Source organism: Etheostoma cragini, chromosome 1 (assembly GCF_013103735.1).
Source record: "Etheostoma cragini isolate CJK2018 chromosome 1, CSU_Ecrag_1.0, whole genome shotgun sequence".
NCBI classification, from domain to species: Eukaryota; Metazoa; Chordata; class Actinopteri; order Perciformes; family Percidae; genus Etheostoma; species Etheostoma cragini.
Genome location: NC_048407.1, coordinates 11,591,289 through 11,614,449, shown reverse-complemented (window position 1 = coordinate 11,614,449; position 23,161 = coordinate 11,591,289). Strand labels below are relative to the sequence as shown.

The window sequence follows — 23,161 nt, the reverse complement described above, 5'->3', positions numbered from 1 at the left end:
CCCTCCCCCGACACACACACACACACGCACACACACTCTGACATCTCTCCATTTAGTTCATGTATTGGTACTGAGCATGTGTGTGTAATTCAGGCCTGTGTGTAATGTTTATAATAACAACAGAGTGAAACTGTTGTAATGTCTCCTTGCGGGATTAATACAGTATACATTATTATTATCATTATTATTGTTATTATTATTATTATTATTATTATTGTTATTATTATTATTATTATTATTATTATTATTATTATATAAGTTCATCCTTAGGACAACCTGAGGTGGATACTTTTGTTTTAGCAGCCAGTGAAACCCAACCCACTGCAGTGGCTGGCACAGGGCACGTCTCATTGATCTCATTATTTTCAAGTACCACATGTCCAGCCAGACCTAAGCCATGGGGACAAAGAACAAGCTTTAACAAAGTATTATTATTACACAGAACGCTGGTTAAAAAACTTGGGTATGAGCTCTGTAAGCAGAACGCTGTGAATTGACCTAACTTCATTTTGCACGGGGATCAATCTCTTGTACTAGTAACTGCAATCACAGTTCTTTGGTGAGTGGGCAGAGAAACTGATGCAGCTCCTTAATCATAAAGCCGTAATCAAGAGAGGTTTTAAGTACCTCTTTGTTTTTACAGTCAATTATACACTAACGACTCACACCTATTGGAAACTGTTAATACTAATGCTGTGTTGATGTAGAGTGGAAGAAGCAAACTTTTAAAGCCCATGGTCATGAGGTCATATGCTGCTCTGTACACCTTCTACTTTTTAAATTAGTTTATCTCAGGTGTATTGTCATTATAGTTCAGGAGCCTTGTCAGTTTTTCATCTTTACAGCTGTTGAAGTGAGGACCATTCATACAATATTCAAATGTATACTGAACATTTACAACACCGATCTAAGGTCAATTACAAAAGAATATTTACCTATTATACCCATCCATTACACCCCCAGAAGTGTATGCTGAAAACTGTACTCTCAAACTTGATCTCCCATCAAAGTAGTCCAAGGTAACAATAACCTTGTTTGATGAAGCGTTCAGTGATTTCAATTCAATGTGAAAGCAGAGATGTACTCACACACATAGTGTGGTACTCAGTGTTGACTTCACACTCTTTCATCGCTTTATAGTCCAAGTCATGTTTATAACAAGAATGTCATCTTGGTTTTGTCAGGAGTGAATGATAAAATAAACTATGACACACAAAATGTATTTCAAATCACAATTTTTACAAACCGTTTTTCACAATGTGGTCACATTTCAATCGGTTAATGTTAGAACATTTTTTAAATTAAGTTTAATTATTTTGTTGATGTTTTGTATTATTTTTTGTATAACATATTGGTTGTTGGTCAAACTTATTCATGCATGATTGTAATCTTAGACCATTTTTCCTTTTGTAGGAGAAGCAGGAGGACAGATTGTCAATAAGATAGAATAATGATTTTTACTTGTGCTTACATATTATGCAAACATGTGACAGTTAACTTTCTTAAGTTTTTTTTTTTTTTTTTACCATAGAGTGGGCAACAGCCTACATTAATAAAGGTACTCTGTTACAAGTAACCCCGGATTTTAATGAGTGATGCAGTAATGTATAGGCATCACTAATGTTGCAGCTGGTAAAGGTGGAGCTCACTACTTTTGTGTCAGAGCTCTCACTTGACAGTTAAATAGCAACATGGATGAGTGGATTCAGGGACAGAGGTCTTTTATTTTGAAACTCCCTCAGCGGATGTTGATTCGGAAATGCTGTTGTATTTTCCTTGAAACTAGCTTCATGGCTTTATATCTCAGATAACAGTGTAAAACTTTGCCTCAGCGAGGTGGCGAAAACATATTTACAGCTAAAGCTAAACCTTTCATGCGGTTATAACGTGACAATTTACCGAGCTCCACGGGTAACGTTTTCAAATCCCCGTATCACTTGAGAAAAGTGTTTACACTGAGCAGGATGCTAGCATGTCTCGTTAGCAAACCACTGCAGGAAATTAGCTCGTTAGCATAGACAGCCAGCCTAGTGTTATCATGAGGCTTAAGTGTTCCTCTTTATGCTCGTACTCGATTTAAATAACCTCTGCGCAATGGACACCGAGGCAATAGAGATCCGTATAAAAACGCCATCAGGTGACATGGACTCGGTCGTTGACTGTCCATCTCTTCTGAACTTCAATGACTTACTGGTAAGTCTTCCCAATGCTAGAGAGCTAGCTAACTGTCATTTAAAACTGATGTTACGTTACAGGGAGATAACATGCACACAGTTTGAATTAGACACTTGATTTCTGTACACGTGTGCGTGTCTTAGATACACTAAACATTTACAACATTTTACAGCATTATTGTCTCTGTTATTTTCACTCTGACAAACATTTTCAGGTTGCAATCAGAGATGTCATGCCTGAAGCCACTGTCACGGCCTTTGAATGTGAGTGTGTGTATTATACTTGTATTACTTTGCTTCTGAAACACGGACTCTACCACCGCAGCTAGGGCTGTAATACATCACAGCACTTTGTTTAACTCCTTATAAAATTAAACAGTAGCCAGGCCTACTGTGAACCCTCTAAGTGACCTACAGAACATATACAGTATACTGTGTTTCTCATTGTTACATTATGTTGTACAACAAAATCGTATACCTATAATACACTAGCTGACATGCTGTTACTGACAACTAGGCCTGCAACTAACAATTATTTTCTTTATTGATTTTTCGGCCGATTATTTTTGATTAATCGATTAATCGCTTGGTCTCTAAAATGTCAGAAAGAAAGGGAAAGATCCCAGTTACTTAAATTCAAAGGGGTTGTCTTTTAAATGTCTCATGTAGGCATATTTTAAAAGGCTGAAAACAGCTTTTTGTTCCCTTTTTATTGCATGAAAAATTACTTTAAACATGAATCGATTATCCAAATACTTGCCTATTATTATTATTTTTATGTCGATCAACTATTGGAGCTCTACTGAGAAGCCCCCCAACTGCGGTATGGGAGCCCTTCATTAGTACAGCACCTTTCATACAAGAAATGCAGCACAAAATGCTTAAAGTGGCTATATCTAACTTTCAGTTTTTGTTGATTCTAGCTGCCACTTTTGACCAAAGCGGTAGTATTTTTACCACATTCCTGTCATAAAGGTATTTTCTTCATACAGTATACAAAAAGAGATGCTTTGTTGCGTTTCAAGTATTGCATAAGTTAACTTAGTTAACTTTGTTGCGTTTCAAGTGTTGCATACGGTAACTTAGCCGACTTTGGATGTTTTGTGAGCTAAACCCGGTGTTACTATCACTGTGTCATGAGCCAAAGCATTAATAGTTTGTTGTAGTAACTAACATAATAAGATAATAAGATAACTTAGATTTATACAGCACGTTTCCAAACCATAGAAAGCTTTACATGAGTACAGGGCGGGAAAAAAACTATTATTTCCCTAGGCATTAATGAAAACTATACAAAAATAGTGTTATCTTCAATGTCAGTCTCGTTTGCTGTTACAGGTCATTATGATCATCAGATGAAAACATTCTGAAACATTTAAAAATGACTTTAACAATAAAGAAACTTACATATCATAAAATAAGCACAAAAAACCAGAATTAATTTAAAATGTAAACAGAGATAGATAACCATAATTCATGTAAAATAAGTTATTATAAAATATAATTGTAATTTCTGTAGTTTTTCACTTAATTAAGGTATTATTTGTTTAGATGTATATGGCTACTGTATGTGGAGATGTCAGGAAAAAGCATTAATCAATTAATTGCATCCTGCTTATTGATGTGCATCAAAATATTAGGAATGCTGCTATTTTATAGAGTAACTTATAGCCTAATAAACAAGATGAAACAATTTTTTTGTTTTCTTGCTCTTTATTCTCATGAAAAAACACTTATGTATAAAATGCAAGAACATTTTTCTGTATGATTGCGACATATGAAATCCCTTTTTAGCAGGATTAATTCTAAATAGCTTGTTCTGATGCTTATGTTACATGTGGTGGATACAGGTGATTATAATAGTAGAAAAATAACTCTTTTTGTGTTTGTGTAATTTTCAGGGCAAGAGTATAAACCGTAAAGCACTGCTTATTAATGGCAAATATATTATTGCTGTTTTTTGTAAATTGTCTTATATTTTGCATGCAGTGGTAATTGTGTTTCTTATAAAATTGTGTAAGATATAAATTGCATGTCATTATTGGCTAATTAATATAATTTTATTATTTGTGTTGAAAGTATATGTGGAGAGGTCATGCATCCCTTTGCATGTCGGGCATCCAAAATGTTGCAGCAGCCTTGTTACTTATCTTTTTTCTTTGCTTGCTTTCCTTGCTTTTACGGTTTTCATAATATTATTATAGTTACAGATTGCTGTTTATTTGGTACATCACACATACAGTGGACTAATCTTATCTTTTCTAAATTAATCCAGTTTTATAAAAAATGATTTTATCAATCTTTATCATTTAAATTGTATTAATTAGGTATATAAAATAGTTGATTTATTGTTGCGCACTATATTTAAAGCTGTGTATGCCTTACTATTTTGTTAAAGTTTTACAGTGCAAATAATGAAATGCTTCTGTTTTTAGATGAAGACGAGGTGGGTGATAGAATCACTGTGAGAAGTGATGAAGAACTCAAAGCCATGTTGTCGTATGTAAGTATATAAATTAATTTGTAATTTTTCCACCAATGTCACACAACCACTCCACAAATTGCAAAACAGAATTGTATTTTAGTTTTTTTTAAATGTTGTAGCAGTTTTTTGCGAGGGCTATTTCATCATTAGTAAGTAGTTTTAATGAAAAGTGTACACATTAGGTCAGACCGTACTGTATTGGTCCTGACCATTTCTGTCTACAGTGTATCATCCTACAGTGATGCAAATCACGGGGGCGGCGTTAATTGCGCGAATAAGGCGAAGACACAACATTTTCCGCATTCGGGTATTCACGTGCATTTTGTTGCTCTTGATTCTCGGCATGTGGCTGTTGCCAGAAGACAAATTTAGTTTCAAAAGAAGCTGAAGGCGGCAAAAAAACACGGCTGGATAAACTACTTAAACACGACGGGTATGTTCAGTACACAATAGTGATGATTCTCTCAACCAATCAGTCTGCAGGTTTTCACATCACCTTTGGTATTGCCTCAGCTCGCTTGTTCCTTGACTGAGGTGGTACTAAAAAAGTACCTGTTAGCAGGTACCAGGGACTTTTTTTCCTAATGAAAAACCCAAAAAGTCAGGGCAAGTTGAGGTACTATGTAGCAGAAATACGCGTGTGCAAAAAGTGTGCAAAGAGTGAAGGGTTCTGAATACTGCCTGATGCCACTGTGTATTTTTGCTGCAGTAGCTAATCTTAAAAGTACATGATCCCTTCCATGCTCACTAAAACCTTAATTATTGGTGTTAACTGTTGTCGGATCCATCAGATATTGCAATTTCTTAAAGAAGTCAGTTAAGAAAAGGCTAGCTGCTATAATGTGGCACCATTAGTAAAACACTTCTAAAATGATAGGTAGATGATGATGACCAGATAGGATTAACAAATCTTGACTTCTTGTTTCCTCTTCTAAACTTTTATTGTATTTATCTGCAACTCAGGGACTTATAAAGACTCATTTAGCCTCATCCAGTTATTTGTATCCCAAGTCAAAAGAACAGCGTATTGGTAGTTATAGCCCCACACACACACACACACACACACACACACACACACACACACACACACACACGCACCTACAAACACACACACACACACACACTTCAACTACTTATTCAGCTCACCCACCTAGTGCAGTACATTTTCATATTCCACCATACTTACTGTTCATGCCCCGGACAGTAAGAGTAATGGCGTGTAATGGGTTTCTCTGCGAGGTACACTGAAAGCTAAATGAACTGTCAATTTTTATTATTTATTATTCAGTACTTAAAGTTTTGCCTCATTAAAGAACGAGGCCCCCTGGGCTGCAGAATTGTTCAAAATCTACTTTCATCTGTGGATGTCTTTTACCCCCCATCAGCTCACAATGATGCTGCTGGAGCCACAGGCACAATTTACACTCCTTGTTTTTTGTCCATTTTTATCATGCATTCACTTGTGGTTGCTTTTTAATCATTAAGTAGCATAGGGTAGCAGGGTGATTAGACAAAAAGAGACAGCTGTTGTGGAGATGAGTGTTATAAAACAGGGATGGAGAAAGTATTGACCTCAGCCAGCATAAATATGGCTGACATGTTTTTAAGTTTTCTTGCGATTTTGTGTTCTGGGGAATGGGAGTAGCTCTTGAGAAAATCACAGTATTTGAGGATTTATGCACCAATTAGGTTTCTGGGATTTCCTGTCATGGGTGTTTTGGTATCACCATTTACCACCATTGTTGTGTGTATTGTATGCTAAATGTACATCTTAATAGTCATTTAACAACTTTATTTGGAAGTAAAATGATGCTGCTAACGTAGATTGATGGTGTAGTTCTATTGTTTGGTTCTTTCAGGAAATTTGTAAATGCGTAAATTAAGCCTCATAGTTTTTAAAGAACAGATAATTGGACTTTTATACTAATCTGATGCATGATCAGACAAATATTAGTAATTATCGCTGATATACCTGTGCATTTTTAAATAGCAAAGAAGCAATTTTAAAACACAACAAGCTACAATTGGAGCCATCAGTGTCCCTGGTAGTACATTGTCTCTACAGCACATTGAATTCCGACCCTGACATGTATCACAAAATGTAATATCTACAACACTGCACTGCTTTGTCCGCAGATTTCAAAAGCCACAATATTTTGGCAAACAAATCCAGGAACCCCTGATGGCTTTCTACTCCTCATGGGACAGGCAGGTGCACAAAAAGCTGCTGATCCCCTGGAAAATACTGGGCTCACTAAAATCTAATTTACACTAGCCGAGTACTTTAAATGTCCTATGCAAGTGTTAGCATTTCAGCAGTCATTTATGCAAAGGATTTTTTTGGTTGTTTGCTGTGGTTTTCATTTGGCCTCCGTAGAGACACCGGTGAATTTTTTCCTCAGTGTTGTTAATTCCAGGTGAGCAGACAGCCATTATGTGAAATTAATAGGAATTACGCATGTTAGGTGAAAGGTGGGATAATTCATTAGTTTCTCATGGTTGCCTCATGTTTGCACATGTTTCTTTGTGTGTGTATGTTTGTGATAATTAATTGATCCATTTACAACCAGACTTTTAAATATACTGTCACTACACTTTTTTCTTATTCAAGATCTCTGCTTTAACATTGCTTTGAGAAAAATTAATGCTCCTTGTTGCTGAGCAAAATGAATACTCAAATTCAGCACTTAATTAACATCAGTCTGCAGAGGGCATTTATTGTGAAAAGTATCCCCCATCACTAAGAACATTGATTGCTACATGCTCCTGTGAGACCCACTAGTCTTCCAGGCATCTCTAATCATTGTTCGACACCTTGAAAGACAGACACCACTGTTCAAAGTTAAAGACTGGCCTGTGTCAGGTGCTAAAAAAAAACATGTGACCTCATCCGTTTCTCGCTCAGCCCCCCCCTGGAGCTGGTGGCTCTAATTCCACCATTCTTACTCCCATTTCCCCTTAGTCTGCTAATGATGATGAGACCCGCTCTCGCTCTCCCACTTGTCCCTTAAGGCTGAGCGATAGTATTTGGGATCGGACACTGTTTAGTTATTGCCCAACAATGGAGAATGTCTTTTAATAACAAACCTACTACAGATTAGGTGGTAATTGCAGCCTTAATCAATAAACTAGCTGAGCGGAAAATTAAAGTTATGTGAAGTCCGACCCCCCCCCCCCCAACACCCTCAACACACACAACATGTTTTTTGGTATTAGGCCCCAATGTTCAGATGTGGCCTAGTGAAAACGCTGGAGGGCGAAAGCAGAGGGCTAGGAGTGAGAGGGATCTGACAGTGATAAATAGTCCTTTTAATAACAGCTGTGCCACTTGGGTAGCCATTCTGATCCATTCCCATCCAAGCTGGTCCCATCGTCCTCCCTCCCCTCTCTCCCTCACAATGAGAGAGCAAATTTACATATCACAATGATGACTTAGTAGTTCATACTGGATTGTAAATAAAACACAATGAACACGTGTACATGTGTTCTACATTAAGGCATTAATACATTAATTCTACGTGGACTAAGTTAAGACATCTTCTAAAGTGTCCTATGTGTCTTTGGTATGTTCTTGTTCATTGTTGTTGGTTAAAAGCCTCAAAAAGGAGGGCACATAAACAACACACACACTTTCGTTTAACAGATGGTTTGGTAAACTAAAACATCAATTATTGCATTGCTTTGTCTTGGCAAGCATCTTTTGTGTGTGTGTGTGTGTGTGTGTGTGTGTGTGTGTGTGTGTGTGTGTGTGTGTGTGTGTGTGTGTGTGTGTGTGTGTGTGTGTGTGTGTGTGTGTGTGTGTGTGTGTGTGTGTGTGTGTCCGTGTGTGTGTGTGTGTGTGTCCGTGTGTGTCCGTGTGTGTGTCCGTGTGTGTGTGTGTCCGTCCGTCCGTCCGTCCGTCCGTCCGTCCGTCCGTCCGTCCGTCCGTCCGTCCCCTATAGGATATGAGTGTTTGGTGAGCTGTTGACCTGGAGTAGAAAGGGTTAATGCTACACTCCCTCAGAACAAGCCCACAGGGCATTGGTCCTCATCGGCAACAGATTTCAGCACAGCATGCTCACATTTTTGGGAACGCTGGATTATTTCAGATTTAATTTACATAAACATTTGTGTGTGTAAACGTGTAATATTCCAAAATGTGTCAGTGTAGTGCATATTTATCTAGGCTTTTCTTCATCCGATTTTATAATCCTTTATAAAGAAATGAGTTCCTGTACGTGTAATAATTACTTTAAATCACAACTGTTCTCAAGTATTTGTGACTGTCTTTTCCCCTTTAGTACTTCAACACAATGAATGAACAACGCATGAATGGACTTCTGCCTGACCCTCTACAGATTTTTCCACGAGGTACAAATGACATGTTATTGTTTATCATGGATTGGCAATGCTGAAAGGCACAATACACGTTTTAAATTTATGTATTGTATAAAAATATTCACACTTTCCTAGTTGTAAACTGTTAACTGTATGTGTATATCCCTTGCGCTGTGTTCAAACATAAGAAAAAGGAAGCAGTTGGTGGCTTGAAGTAACGAGGCCTCTGGAATACTGAGCTACAAATTCAGTTTGTTATTGTGTTGAGAGTAAAACATTTCTTTTGCTCCAAGGACATTGAAACTGCAAGCTTGTGTTCAAGCTAAGCCTTGCCCAAACCTTGTGTGTTGTGTAGTTTCCTACTAAACTGGTTTTTAATATGAGTGCTTTTTTAATATCTTCATATAGTTTGCTCACCACTCAAAGTCATACACAATCGCTAACAGGCCCCAAGGGCAAAGTTTATTGTGTCTCCCTCCTTTACTCTGTATCTGGCAATCTTTCTTTCCCTGTCTTTTATCTTGCTGTGTGATTCTGTTTTTACTTCCTACCTACCACCAGCTGCCTCAAGAGCCCAACATCTAAATCACTCTCTTGTCTACAACTAATTTCAGAGTAACCCTCATTTCATTTCGTCTTTTTTTTTTTTTTTTTTTCTTTACAAAGAACTGATTTTTTTTTTCTAGCACATTTGTAAATGGCCCAGTGATGTGTTCTACAATCTAGTCAATTACTGTTTCAGCCGGCAAGACTCCAGGGATCCGGAACATACATGGCCTGAAGGTACCTATCTCAATAATTGTTTCAGCTGCCTTACACAGAGAACAAGGGGAGAGGAGGGAGGGAGTGAAGTTGAGGCAAATGGATTGGTAACGCTGTGTTCCACTTATTGAAACGTCAATTGAAGTCAAGGCTCTCCTTTTCTTTCACTCATTCTCTTGCTACTCTCGTCTATGTTTATGTATGGGGATGGTTTTCTCTGGCTTTAGCGGGGCTCGTCTCTCCTTCTCCTATCAGCTTGTATTCTTGGTTCTAATGAAGTGATAGTCATTTAAAAGGAAGGTGTTATGCTGAATCCTTGATTCCACTCCAGAGTATTATGATCCACTCATTCCATATGATAAGAATACTAGCATTGGTTAGAGCAAACAACTAAGTCAATACAAATGTGTTATTGTTCAACCATGAAATTGTCATTACAAAGCCCCCCTCTGCCATTTACAAATGGCCTTCCACAGGCCTTCCCATTTTATGTAAGGCATATGTTGCTATTGAAACTCATTGCTAATTACCATGGGTTAAATGATTTGACACCTCCTCCATCTCTCCAGATGATCCATATTATATTCATCTCCATTTCAATAATAAAATCGACCCCCCTCTCCAAATACTGGCAGTGCTTTATTTAATGTATCCTCGAAGGGGTTTCTGTAACGACTACTGAACTATGTCAGTTATTTTTAAGGTCAAAGGTCTGTTTTGATAAGATGATGTTTTCCAAAAACCCTTTGGTAATCTTTCCCCCCGTTTTAATATCAAAGTAATTGGCTGAGGAAAGTCTTGTGCACTTTTTAAATTAGGTTTTTCTGGGCACTAATTAAAGAGAGAATCCCTGTGCTTTAGTGGACCTGACACACCGGTCTTTTGACCTCAATTAAATGAGTTATTTTTTAGTATACCCTTTACAGGGTCATATCTCTTCTTTTGTGTACAATATCTGGGTTGAGTACAGAGGTCAGTGGAAGACACATAGATGCAGCTGGATACAGGTAAAGAAACAATGTCCCTAGTGAGGTGTGACATTTTATAATGTCTTAACTATATTTTCAGAGAACCTTGGTAGCAGAATGCTTACAACACATGCTACATACCTACGTCCCCGGTTCTATTCCTCCTTTGCTGCGTGTCATACCCTTCTCTCTCTCTCCCTTTCTCTCTTTCTTTCTCTCTCTCTCTCTCTTGCTCTCTCTCTCTCTCTTCCCCTGTTTCCAGTCTGCCTCTACTTCACACTGTTATCTGTCCAGTGAAGGCTAAAATACCAAAAGAAACTACTTATTTTCCTGCTGCCTGTGTCCAAATCTGTGTGATCTGTTTTAACACTCTTACGTTTTAAGCCATATTACTGTACTTTCATGCAAATATTTTTCTCCTCTCCTCCATGTTCCCTATTGCTCTCTGTCATCCTCTCCCCTCCTCTATGTGGACATTTCTTTCTTTCGTCTTTTCCTTTCTCCCTTCTCTCCTATGAAAGCCAATTAACCTCTAGGCTGAACGGAGAGCTTGTGTTGTGTTCTTGTTCATTATGGTGTGTGACCATATGTCTGTCTGTTCAGGGGGGGTGGTGGCTTGGATGGATGCGTCGGATGAGGCTGTGTGTGGTGTGTCCTTTCACATGTTTATAAATGTGTTTCCACACTTTCAGGTTAATACAAGACCTAACCCAGCCAATGACTGCACTCATGGCGTCCCAGACTCTATGGCCAACAACAGGTGCGCTTGCTGGGGCACGAGGAGCATGTTACACTATTTGGAATGAACCATATTCAGTCGGTTGGTATATACATGACTAGAAAGATGTCTGTGGTACTTGTGTCAACTGTGCTGTGTTCCTTCCTCCAGCTTAAAGAAATCATCTGCTGAGCTGAAGAGGATTCTGACAAATGGGCAGGTGAGCCTGTTTACCTCGTTATCTCACTCCTCCTGCTCTCACACCTGGTTTCCACTCACTAGAAACACTTTCTCTGGTTGGCTCCTCTATTGGTTTTCTGTGATGCCAACAGTGGTGTTGTTATATAGAGTGTGCATTTGGTAATTGTCTCTTCACTGTACAGCACTGAGAGGAGTGTGTCTTTAGTTCCTAAGTTCACACACACACACACACACACACACACACACACACACACGAATAGATGTATAAAGACTGTCCACCTCACACAGTTAATAAAATATTCCACACTTATATGAGGATAAGGAAGTTGTTTAGTCTTTACATTCTGTATCTCTTAACTTAAAGTGTGTAATTTTAATTTATAACTGCTGAACTCTAGGAGACAATGTTTTTCCTCAGTCTTCATTTTTATAATTTTCCACACAATATCATCAGACAAGCAGTGCAGTACTATATCTCATCTTTCAGGAATTCAACAGATCTAATTCTATCTTCTTCAATGCTGACTAGTTGGTGTTATATGACTGAATCATTTGAGTGCTCTGAATTGCATTGACATACAGGACATAAAAAAGGGAAATTTTTAAATAAGTTACTCCTTCACTCACTGAAGCACAATGTATATTTATAAATTGGACAGTAAATGTTTTATTGCTCTCCTCTTCTCCTTCTGTCCTTCTGTTTTCTCTCCTTATGTTGCTGAACTTGGAGTGACCTGAATGCTTGTCTTGTTTATAGCCTCCAGTGACAATGTCATCCCCTCTTGCTCTCTTTCACTCTCTCTTCCTCACCTGTATAGTTACACTTATCATCCACTGGTTGCATGTCTTCTCATGTTATAACATCTAAGTACCATTTTTGTACACTTGTGTCTGCAGATAAATGCCCAAGATATCCACTATCAAGAGCAACTTGGCCATGGAAACGGTGGCACAGTTTACAAGTAAGTGTTCTCACATCGAGGCACCTCCATTACAAGGCCACAGCACAATAACGTAGAGTTACACTGAAGGGGTTCCCGGCGAAGCAAGTGAAATGGTCTGAATGATTTATACAGGGATGTTGTAGCCTCTATACAGTGCAGATATTTAGGAAAAATTTCTCAATTAGTGGCCAGTTTTAGACTGATGAGTGTGATACGATTCTTGTCTTTTCATATTTTTTCTGCTCAGTTTTTATGACAAACTCATCACTTTCCAATAGGGTTCTTTGAAGGGTTCTCCATTCTTCACCACCTTTCCTCCATTCCCTCATCTTGTCCATTTATCTCTGAGTCTTTGTCGTGACATCTATCAGGCTGGTTTCTGTCTTTACCTTCATTTATTTATTCTGGTTTGAAGGTTGCAAACATATATGACATTGATTTGGGGCTGTAAGGTATGACAGCAATTGACTTAATCTGTCTATAGTTCCACACATTACCTGCCACGGTAGGAGAGCTCCATCTTCTCTGGCTAGACAAATGTTTTACAACCCTGCTAATGTTATGACAAGGTTGGCATTTGTGTTGCTCTCTCTATCCTTCTTTTGTTTCCTCCTTCCCATCAATGTTTAGCTATTGAGCTGTTTTATTGAGATTGAAGTATTGATCACTGCTCAGACTAACCTTGACTTGACAGAGTGGTCTGCTTCACACAGTCCCCGGCAAACCTAGTAAATGTAAATTGAGCAAATACACAAAATTTATTTTTTAACTTTCACCCCTTTTCTTTACAGCCTCCCTTTACTGTTGTATGACTACGAGATATTTTCATTAAGAGCCAATCTCATAGTTGTAGGAGAATAAGAGAACAGTGTGGCACTAAAATGGTTACACTGCAGTGGGGAAGGCCAATATTGCAAGCCCAACAACTTCTCAGTCAATTTAGTCCAGCAAAAAATCCATATGCTTTGGTGCTGACATTTTCATGGTTGGAAAGAGAAGAAGAAAAAACAAACATCCAGATAAAAAAAACAGCCTGGGTTTTAGTGCTAGTTTGGTGGTGTAGATTGTTTTATTGCATGGTCATTTTAGATACAGTAAGATATTCGTCACTTAGTTAGCTTTTTTGACAGCTTTAAGATGCAGTTCTTTGAGCACGTCTTTGAACATGCTGTGTCTCAAATTCATACCACATAGTCATTCTCAGTAGGTTCTGAGTATGTGGTGTGTTCACACGAGGGCCGGGCAATATTGAGAAAATCAAATCTCATTATATTCTTGACCAAATACCTCAATGTTGATATTGGGACGATATTGTACGTTTGACCATTGGTGCTTTAACAAAATGTTATTTACACAATGAGATTTTTGATAAATATTCTCCAGAAATGATTCAATGACTTAGTGGGTAAAGGTAAATAATAGAAGAGCTAAAATAGTCTGGTAAGTTAATAAAATGACTTTACTGTAATGCAGCCTGTTAAACCAGGTAAAGACAACACTATATTATGATATATTCAAAATCTAAGACAATATTTAGTCTCATAAAGACTAAAACTGACTGATAAACTGTATCAAATCTGAGATTAATCAAAAGTGAGTTTCAAGTCAGTCTTATCATAAACAACCATGCTTGGATCATTACAAAATTATCAATTATGTATGTATTAAATCTCTAATAGCTCCCCTGCCAACAGTGGCCCCTGCACAGTCTGTCCAATTTAGGAGGTACTTTATCTGCTCCTTCATCGTTCTAGAAATGTCATAATTAAGGTCAACATTTCCCCAAACGTTTGAGGATATTTAGGGTGCTGGCCTTTTCTTTTATGCATCAACAAATGCTTTTTCAGGAACTCCAAAGGTGCCTGTAAGTCATTGTCAAAGCCTCTCATGAATCCACACCCTACAACTGGGCCTTTTCTTCTCAAACTACCCCATCTGCATCCTTCCTGTCCTGCCCACCCCCCTCTGCTGAGCCAGCAGTACCTTTGCTAGCACCAACCGGGTTCTGGGCAGCATCTTCCTATGCAAAAGTTTTGAAGAAGATGCACACTTATGCCACGTACCTAATCTCCAACATGACACTGGAGAGGCTGGCTCGACAATAAAAGCTAAAATCCTTCTGAAGAGGGTCACTCACATCCCTCAGGCTTTGCCAGAAAACTGGTATTACCCAACCCTGTCCAGAAGCATCACCTGCCATTAGTTCCAGTTCAAGAACCGAACAGTTGTCAGCTCAGCTACACCATCAACCCAAGTGTCTCATGCATTTAATTGCTAATAAAACAATATAGTTACTGTAATTGTATACCACAGCTTAGATCTGCCCCACGGTCACCCTGGACTTGGCAGGCCTGGCTAATGTTGATAAGGTACTTAAAGAACAACTTCAATCACATTTTGCTATGACAAAATTTATTTAACAGCAAAGCCATCAGACATCAGCTCCTAGAAATGTTTGTTAGTTAAAATGTTAATTGGCTAGTGAAAGAATGGAAACTTGATGACCTCTATGTAGCGCTGCACCCAGTTTGGCTGGATTTTTCACTTGAACATAAATACCTCTTTACAAATTATTAATGCCAAAACTAAATTAACTTATTTTAAGACACTAAGTCTGGGTCAAGGCAAAAGTGTTAAATATTGCTTATTTTATGAGTCAGGCTGTTCATTATTGTTTTGTCTTTTGTTTTTGTAAGACTTGTTGAGAATGAATGTGTTAGCACATTTTGCTGTATTAAGAAGGAAATTAGCCATTATATAAAATGCATACTCACAGAGGGCCAAGACAGGTTTCATGTGAAACCAATTCTCTGTCCTCTTTGGCCTCTACCCTTTAGTCCAGATTATATTAGTCTTATCACGTGTGAAAGCACTACCAAAGGCCTACCTTTTAACCTCTTAGCCCATTTGTGACCCAGGGCCATTTTGACTCAATTGGATGTTACCAACACCTCAGCTTTCCGTAGCCACACACTGACCTAGCCATCCATCAATGTCTGCCTTTGTTTTTATTACACACTCTCTCATAGGTCCATCTTGTCCAGCAATCTAACTGACTCTATGGCTTATAAATACAATAACAAGGACACACAGGCTATTTTTGTGACTCATTTGATCCCATAGTGCAATTAAAGCCCGTTTTCCTGACTGTGACTGTGGTGGCATCTACTTAGACACCCACAGCTGTCGCTTTACTCTCACAGCCCATTTTCTCCATTGATTTTGTTATTCGCTTCATTGATTTGACTGGATATTGAAGGGCCCATCCTCTTTGGTTAATTGGTGGTAACCTAGTATCTTGTATCCAGATATGTTCCGATTGTGTGTCAAACCAGTTGAGTGGGATAGCAGTTTAAACAGGGTACCAGTACAGCCTAGGTTTTGTCTTTGGGGAAAATATATAAAGAACAAACTTCTTCTGTAACACTTCTTGTCTGTAGGGATTGCAATACGTAGGGTTTAAGCAGCTATTATATTTTGTGTGTTCATGAATGTCTGTATTTAGGCTTCTATCTTCTCTGTGTCAGTTAGGACATTATAGCCGTATTGGGTGAGCGAGTCAGGGAGAGAGAAAGGCGGCCCGTCATCCATGTGGCAGTGTAAAAGTACCACGTTAGCCCTGATCCGGGAGGCCCGTCTCTCTAACCCACGGCCCCAACTAGACTAGAGAGGCCCTATGAATACTGCATGATGGAGCTTTTATTACAGAGCAAGCTGGAGTGTAAATAAGATCTAGGCGATGGGGCACGTTTACTGGGGTCAGATCAGGGGAAGTGGCGGGGGGTGGCTATGTAACCTTGTCCCCCATGTCTCCCGCTGTTACAAGCCTGTCACTGTAACTCATACAGGGAAGTTCGGCCCTGAAGTGGTCAAGGACAGTCTGAGAATAAAGCTTTAACCAAGCAGTAGTCACACCATATCTCCATCCCTAAAACATGCCCTTAAAACACATTTGTTAAAACTTTCTTTACTCTTGTATATCTTACTGAGACATACTGTATTTTTAATTATAACAGTATAAAAATTAAATGCTGCTTTGTGAACATGCAGCAATATTGGGGTGTTGTGCTTATAGTTATAGTATGAGGATAGTTCCCTTTAATCCTATGTAAAACATATTTAAGACACCAGCCTATAAAAAAAAGTACTGTATATGGATGGCTTCAATGTCTGATTACCTTGATCTAACTCTGGCCAAAATAAATTACAGACATCAGAAAAACAAAAACAAAAAACAGATCATTAGCTTTAAGAAACATATGTGATACTTTGCATGAAGGTATAGTACATGCACACAAAAATGGCACTTGTGGACATGGTGTCCCATGTACACATTCTTGTTTGTTAAAGTAGTAAGTGCATACACACACACACATACACACGCACACACACACACACACACACACACAACCTACCCAGACAGTATTTAACATGTCTACCCCTGCGATCTTGTCTCAATTAACATCTTCATCTTAATTAAGAGGCAGCACTCATGCTTAACTGATATTGATTGTAGCTTAAAGTAAGACCTTCACAATAGAAATAAGGCCGTCAGCCTATGTGCAAAGAGATCTTTTCCAAAGATTATGACACTTAAGATCAAAAACACTCTCTTACACATATCAAAAGGAAATTAAGAAATAATGTGTTCTTAAGTCAGAAGAAGGCTTGTGGTTTGTTCTAATAACTTATAACTTAATTTCTATCTTTTGTTATTCCATATTTTTATCTTTTTATGCATAAACCTTTTAAGAGCTACCTAATTCTTTTCAAATCTCTGAAAAGTCTTTAGTTTGTTTTTGACTTCAGCAGAGATGAGACTGTTAATCGGAGCTGTGTAAACTACAGCTCACATACAGCATGGCAAAGCTGCAGCCAAACCAGTGTTTGTTCTAACTGTGGGTGTATACCTAACATGGCACTAATAGACGGCGTTAATTAAAGGCCTGGGCCATTGCTCTTTCGGCTAGAGGTGTCTAGCCGAAAGAGCGATATGATACTCCAGTCCAAGATGCGGTAATCACACCTTTCGCCATATATATTCTCTCTGGAAGACTCACAGACAGATGAGAAACCAGGTATCACATTTACTAAGCCTACTTGCAAGCTAACCAGCCTGTGTGACGTACACGGCCCCAACTCATTCCCATTACCTAACAGCTGTTGGACAGTATTTGTCCTTGAGGATTGTATGTTGAGAGGGACTGAGGTGTTGTCACTGGTACCGTAAACTAACCTTCAAAGGCTGTAACTAAAGCCGATGTTTTGCATTAAGGAGTTTGATCATTAAGTCATTACGGGGCTTGTTTGTGGCTGCTGCTTCATTTGCAACTCAAAACTCTGTCTGGAACAATGAGTGATAAGGCCGAGTGGATCTGGTTTTGAGAGTCACATTTTCATGCTAATTTGGACTATACTTTTACTCAGAAATTACAAGACCAGTGGAGTTTTTATTGCAATGCTATTTATGTCCTTTCATTGACTATCATTAGAACTTGATTACCAAGTTTAGTTCATTATTCCATTAAATTTACAATTTGTGATTGCTCTAATCCAATAATAATTAATTAACCATATCAGAACATTACATCTTTTTAAGGGGCAGAGTGCAGGAGATTTTTGTTGAAAGGAATTGTAATGGGATGCTAGCTTAATGGAGAAAATATAAATTATGATCAGAGCTCCTCACTTGGAAGAAAGCTACAAAAAAGAATGTACCACTCTGGAAATGGTACCATTTAAGTGAACTCTAGCAACTGCTTTCTACAGTTTTGTTTCACATTGTCTTCTGTTTTGTTTCTCTAGAGCGTACCATCTTCTGGGCAAGCGGGTTTTAGCTGTCAAGGTGAGAACCCTTTCCATGTAATTGATAGTTGCTCTTTACTAAGTGACCCTCAATCTAGTCTACCACATCAGAACATCTAAAGAACGTGTGTTTATTTTATTTGTTTCACATGTTTGATTACAGGTCATTCCCCTGGATATCACAGTGGAATTACAGAAACAAATCATGTCAGAATTAGAAATTCTATACAAGGTTAGTGTTGATTCAACAAATTTCTCTTTTCTCCACTGAATGTTGCTGTCCTTCCAAATCTACATTGTAAATAAACCATGAGTCTAATGTATCTAACTAACATGTCAACATACACGTGGACCAGGCAGGTGAGTTTACTGATCCCCATCTGTGAATTTCTTTCCATGCATAAGAGAAGGTTTTTTTCTGTTCCCCCTAAAATGCGTAAATCCAAACACTGAGCATAGAAAATCACTTAAATGATATACATTATGTGTGTTATTAACATTGAACAGGAAGAAAGAAGTTGGGGTTACCCTAAATCAGAGGAAACGTGATCTGTGCTTAGTATATTGATGCGTTTCTTTCTGGCCTCATTTAGCTCAGCTAGCCCTCTTCCCATACTACGTGTTAAACCATAAAGGAAATTGTTTATTTCAACAAAACAGTTGATGGACTTCAAACTGGTGCTGTTGAGCTCTGACTACAATCATTTAAGCATAAATGATTATGAGAAACTTTACATTTGTACAATTTAGGGCAGCTGTTGCGCTTTTACACTTATTCCTATCCACAAAATCAGTTTTTTGCTAAAATTCATAATGAGGATAATGTGTAAACCTACTTTTGTATCACAGATCAGTATTTTGGCATGCTTTTTATAATCATATTGTCCCTTCTCTTGATTGCAGTGTGATTCACCCTACATCATCACCTTCTTCAGTGCCTTTTTTGTAGAGAACAGAATATCCATATGCACAGAATTTATGGATGGTAAGTTTCTTGGTGGCCCAAGCCAGTAGATCATGTGTTTTTTTATTTGCTAGCCACAGCTATGCAGAGGAGACTTTGGGGATCTGTACTCTGTCTCTCTCTACTGTGTATCCATTTACACTTCTGCAGATCAAAAGAACATCTTGCTGTGATCTGCTTAGCATGCCTGTGTGCTAAAAGCTACAAGGGTGTGATGAATCTTGACTTAAGTGCATTTGTAGGTGTGTTTGTACTTGCGTGTCTAGATTGGTGTGAGATGGGGGACCTTCTATCTTTTTAGGTGATGCACTCAGCTTGTCAGCAAAGTCTGTCTAATCTCTCAGGACTCTTTACTTCACGAAACTTTTCTCTGTCAGTCATTTCTGGTTGTACTTAGATTATTGCAAACAGGAGATTACGATGTAAAAATTTGACAGCAGAAGGAAACCTCCATAATAATAGTATTTTGTTGTGTTGTTTCTTGTTGAAATTTTAAGAAAGGCTGGATTTTGTTCAATATGACTGTGTAGATATGTTCACCGTTTCTATGTTTGTCATATACATATCTACACAGTACCTGAATTTAACAATATAGTTCAGGTGGCAAGGGCTTCTACTTTGCTAACCTAATTTCATCATTAACGCAACCCTATATTCCTGTTTGACACCTTCAACAGCATTGTCACTCATGCGCTGCCTGTCTTTTCAAAAAAGGATTGCAATGACTTTCTTTGTGAATACAATAAAGGATGTCAGGTCTAGCATCATCCCCATTCTAACTACCTATTCTGCTTATCCAACTTGACCATTGATTTTAAATTGCTTCTCTCATATTTTCCAAGACCTCACTGATCTGATGGGCAGTATGAAACATTCTCCAAGCCATGCATATTTTTAACTCTTGTTTAAAAATGTACTGCGGCCTATTGGTCCATGCCTGGTCTCTTTTGTAGCTCTCTGAAATCTGGTTGTGTCCCACCTTAGTTTAGAGGTCCCATGGCATGAAAATGTCACGTTATGAGGTTAAAATAAATATTAATATGAGTTCCCCCAGCCTGCCTATGGTCCTCCAGTGGCTAGAAATGGCGATTGGTGTAAACCGGTATCCTGCTCTGCCTTTGAGAAAATGAAAGCTCAGATGGGCCGATCTGAGGTTTCCTCCCCTTTCTCTGCTTTGCCCGCCCAGAGAATTTAGCCCACCCATGAGACAGAGACTTTTAAACAAGCAAAGTGGCAGTTGGTCAAGGCCACACCCCCAGCGTCTACCCCCTCTCCATCTCAAAAGCTACAGACTCAGAAATGGCCCAAACTAAGGAAACCTCATTGTGGGACTGGGTCTAGTGGCTGTAATTCTGCACCAAAGCTGAATTTTGGGAAAGAGACTTCAGATATGTTATTAGGGGACCACTAAGGCTTATATATAAGCATCCAAAGAGCACCATGTCACGGGACTTTTAATCATGAAGTTGTTCAGCCACTTCTGAAAAAAACTAACCTGGATGAATTTACTCCACATAACATTTCAGATAAATTCCAATCTGGTTTCCGTCAGAAGCATTCTTTTAAAAAAAAAATCTGAGTGTCTACTGATAAAAGGGTGTCTTCTGATGTAGGTGAATGCTCTGTTTTGGTGCTGTTGGACCTTAGCGCAGCTTTTGATACAATGGATCACAGCATCCTAATTGAAAGGCTTTGGTGGTGGGTGGGTGTGTCTGGGAGCACCCTGGACTGGTTCTCCACCTCTCGGATAGGAGCTTTTCTGTCTCACATGGCCCCTATTTGTCTGAAACTGCTGTCCTTTCATGTGGTGTGTCTCAGGGTTCTGTGTTGGGTCCTAATATTGTTTGCGTTGTATATGCTAGAGGTTTCTCATATTACTGTTATGCTGATGATAGCCAGTTGTATATCTCTTTTGAGCTTAATTAAACTGACAAACTGAATGACACCATTTTTCTTTGTGAAGGAATAAATTGTTGTAAATAAATAAATGTTCTTCCTTAAAATACAGGGGGCATAAGTATACACACCCCTATGGTAAAATCTTATAGAGGCAGTCACATTTTAATTTTTAAAGGCCAGTTATTTCATGTATCCAGGATACCATGCGTCCTGATAAAGTTCCCTTGGCCTTTGGAATTAAAATAACCCCATGTCATCACATACCCTTCACCATACATAGATATTGTCATGGTTTTATTTCAGGTAGCTTAATAGCTGGTTTGATTTGCATTGGGAGATGATCTTATGGAAGGTTCCCCATGCCTATCTCTTACTTACGTCCCCTGTATTTTAAGGAAGAACATTTATTGTTTACAATACATTATTCATTCACAAAGAAAATTGGTGTCCTTATAAGGTTGAATATTCCTAGATTTTTGAATTAAGGCATTAGGATCAATTTCCAAAAGATGTTTTTTTTATTCCTTTTTTTTGGATCAACTTTAGCACGGGTGTGTAAACTTATTCAAGCCACTTTAACTTGTTACAACTCACCTCTGCTTAGTTGTCCCCTACTAACATATCTTTCCCAAAATTCAGCCTTGGTGCAGAATTACAGCACTAGAGCCAGTCCCACAATGAGCTTTCTTTATTATTAAATCATCAATTGAATTATTTAAATTTGACCACATGGCCTTAGTGATAAAGATCTTTAATATCAGTGCTGTTTTTTTCTAACTGAAATAAATTGAAATGTTTATTTTGTGTAAACAACTGTTTTTTTCTTGCCAAGTGTGCCAGTTTTGGCTGCAAATTATTGTTCAAATTCAGGATGACCCAATGTTGATCTAGACCAGATCCAATTGCAAGCAACAATTTAGTTGCCAGTTGTTTGGATAGGTATTGCAATCTGAATTGCCAACATGAGTTTGACTTTTAAATGTTAAAAAAAACCTGTTAGGATAAAAGATAAGAAATAGCATAAAATTTGTGTTTGTCTTTTGTAGGTGGTTCTCTGGATGTGTTCAAAAGAATTCCAGAGCACGTGCTGGGAAGGATCGCAGTGGCAGTAAGATTTCATGAAATACTCAAAATCTCCCTATTAGTAGTTTAATTACTGAGTGAAATGAATTTCAATCAAGAGGTGTGTTCTGGAGTTTTTAGAAACTTTTATTTAAGTGTGTCAGGTTTAGGTTGCTTTATTTATACTCCTAGGTAAATTTGTTGCACAGTTAATATATGCAGGGCATCCATGAAACACAGAAAACATGCAATGGGACAATAAATAAAACAGTTGAAATGTTCCAATGCTAATCAAAATGCTGAAATAGCTAACAAATACCAATTTGGAGTTTGACTGTCCCATGTGTGCCTGGCAGTCACAGTTTTAAATGCAATCTGTTGTGTCTGTTTGATACAGATCCGGTCCGAGGAAAAATTCACTCATTTTACTAATGAAATAAAACAAAAGAGAACCACAGGTGTGAATTTTTCAATTAGCTTCTATTTGGTGAAGGGATGGACAAAGTCAGTGTTGCTTTCCCTTTATACTCTCCTCTCTCCCCATTTATACTCCCATTTAAAACTAGCATTTTTATAAAAATGGCCTTGATGCAGATAAATACATCTTTTTTCCACACTCATTACCCTTCAACTGTCTCCACCTCCTCTTTTCTGTCTCACCCCCACCTCCTTTAACTTTGTCCGTAATCAAACAATGCTATTTAGTCAGTGTTAATTCTAATTCACAGCTTTCACTTCTTTCCACTGTCACAGTTGTTAATTATCACAGAAGGGAAAGCACCCAAGAGGGTGTGAGTGAAGCTGCACACTACGGTTGTTGCATTCACAGCACCACCTTTTTAAAGCAGCAGGATTTCAGAGA

General features: G+C 38.2%; 1 protein-coding gene across 1 annotated transcript in view; it reads left to right on the top strand.

Annotated features, from left to right (window-relative positions):
* The first annotated feature begins 1,727 nt into the window (after nt 1–1,727).
* The window catches only part of map2k5 (mitogen-activated protein kinase kinase 5), a 54,177-nt gene continuing 32,743 nt past the window's right edge, over nt 1,728–23,161 (top strand). The window contains exons 1-12 of the mRNA XM_034877661.1: nt 1,728–2,193; nt 2,390–2,438; nt 4,610–4,677; nt 8,940–9,009; nt 9,719–9,759; nt 11,399–11,466; nt 11,596–11,644; nt 12,523–12,587; nt 18,375–18,414; nt 18,538–18,606; nt 19,278–19,359; nt 22,284–22,381. Coding sequence (XP_034733552.1) covers nt 2,062–2,193; nt 2,390–2,438; nt 4,610–4,677; nt 8,940–9,009; nt 9,719–9,759; nt 11,399–11,466; nt 11,596–11,644; nt 12,523–12,587; nt 18,375–18,414; nt 18,538–18,606; nt 19,278–19,359; nt 22,284–22,381 — 831 coding nt within the window. The 5' untranslated portion in view covers nt 1,728–2,061. The remainder of the gene's footprint in view (nt 2,194–2,389; nt 2,439–4,609; nt 4,678–8,939; nt 9,010–9,718; nt 9,760–11,398; nt 11,467–11,595; nt 11,645–12,522; nt 12,588–18,374; nt 18,415–18,537; nt 18,607–19,277; nt 19,360–22,283; nt 22,382–23,161) is intronic.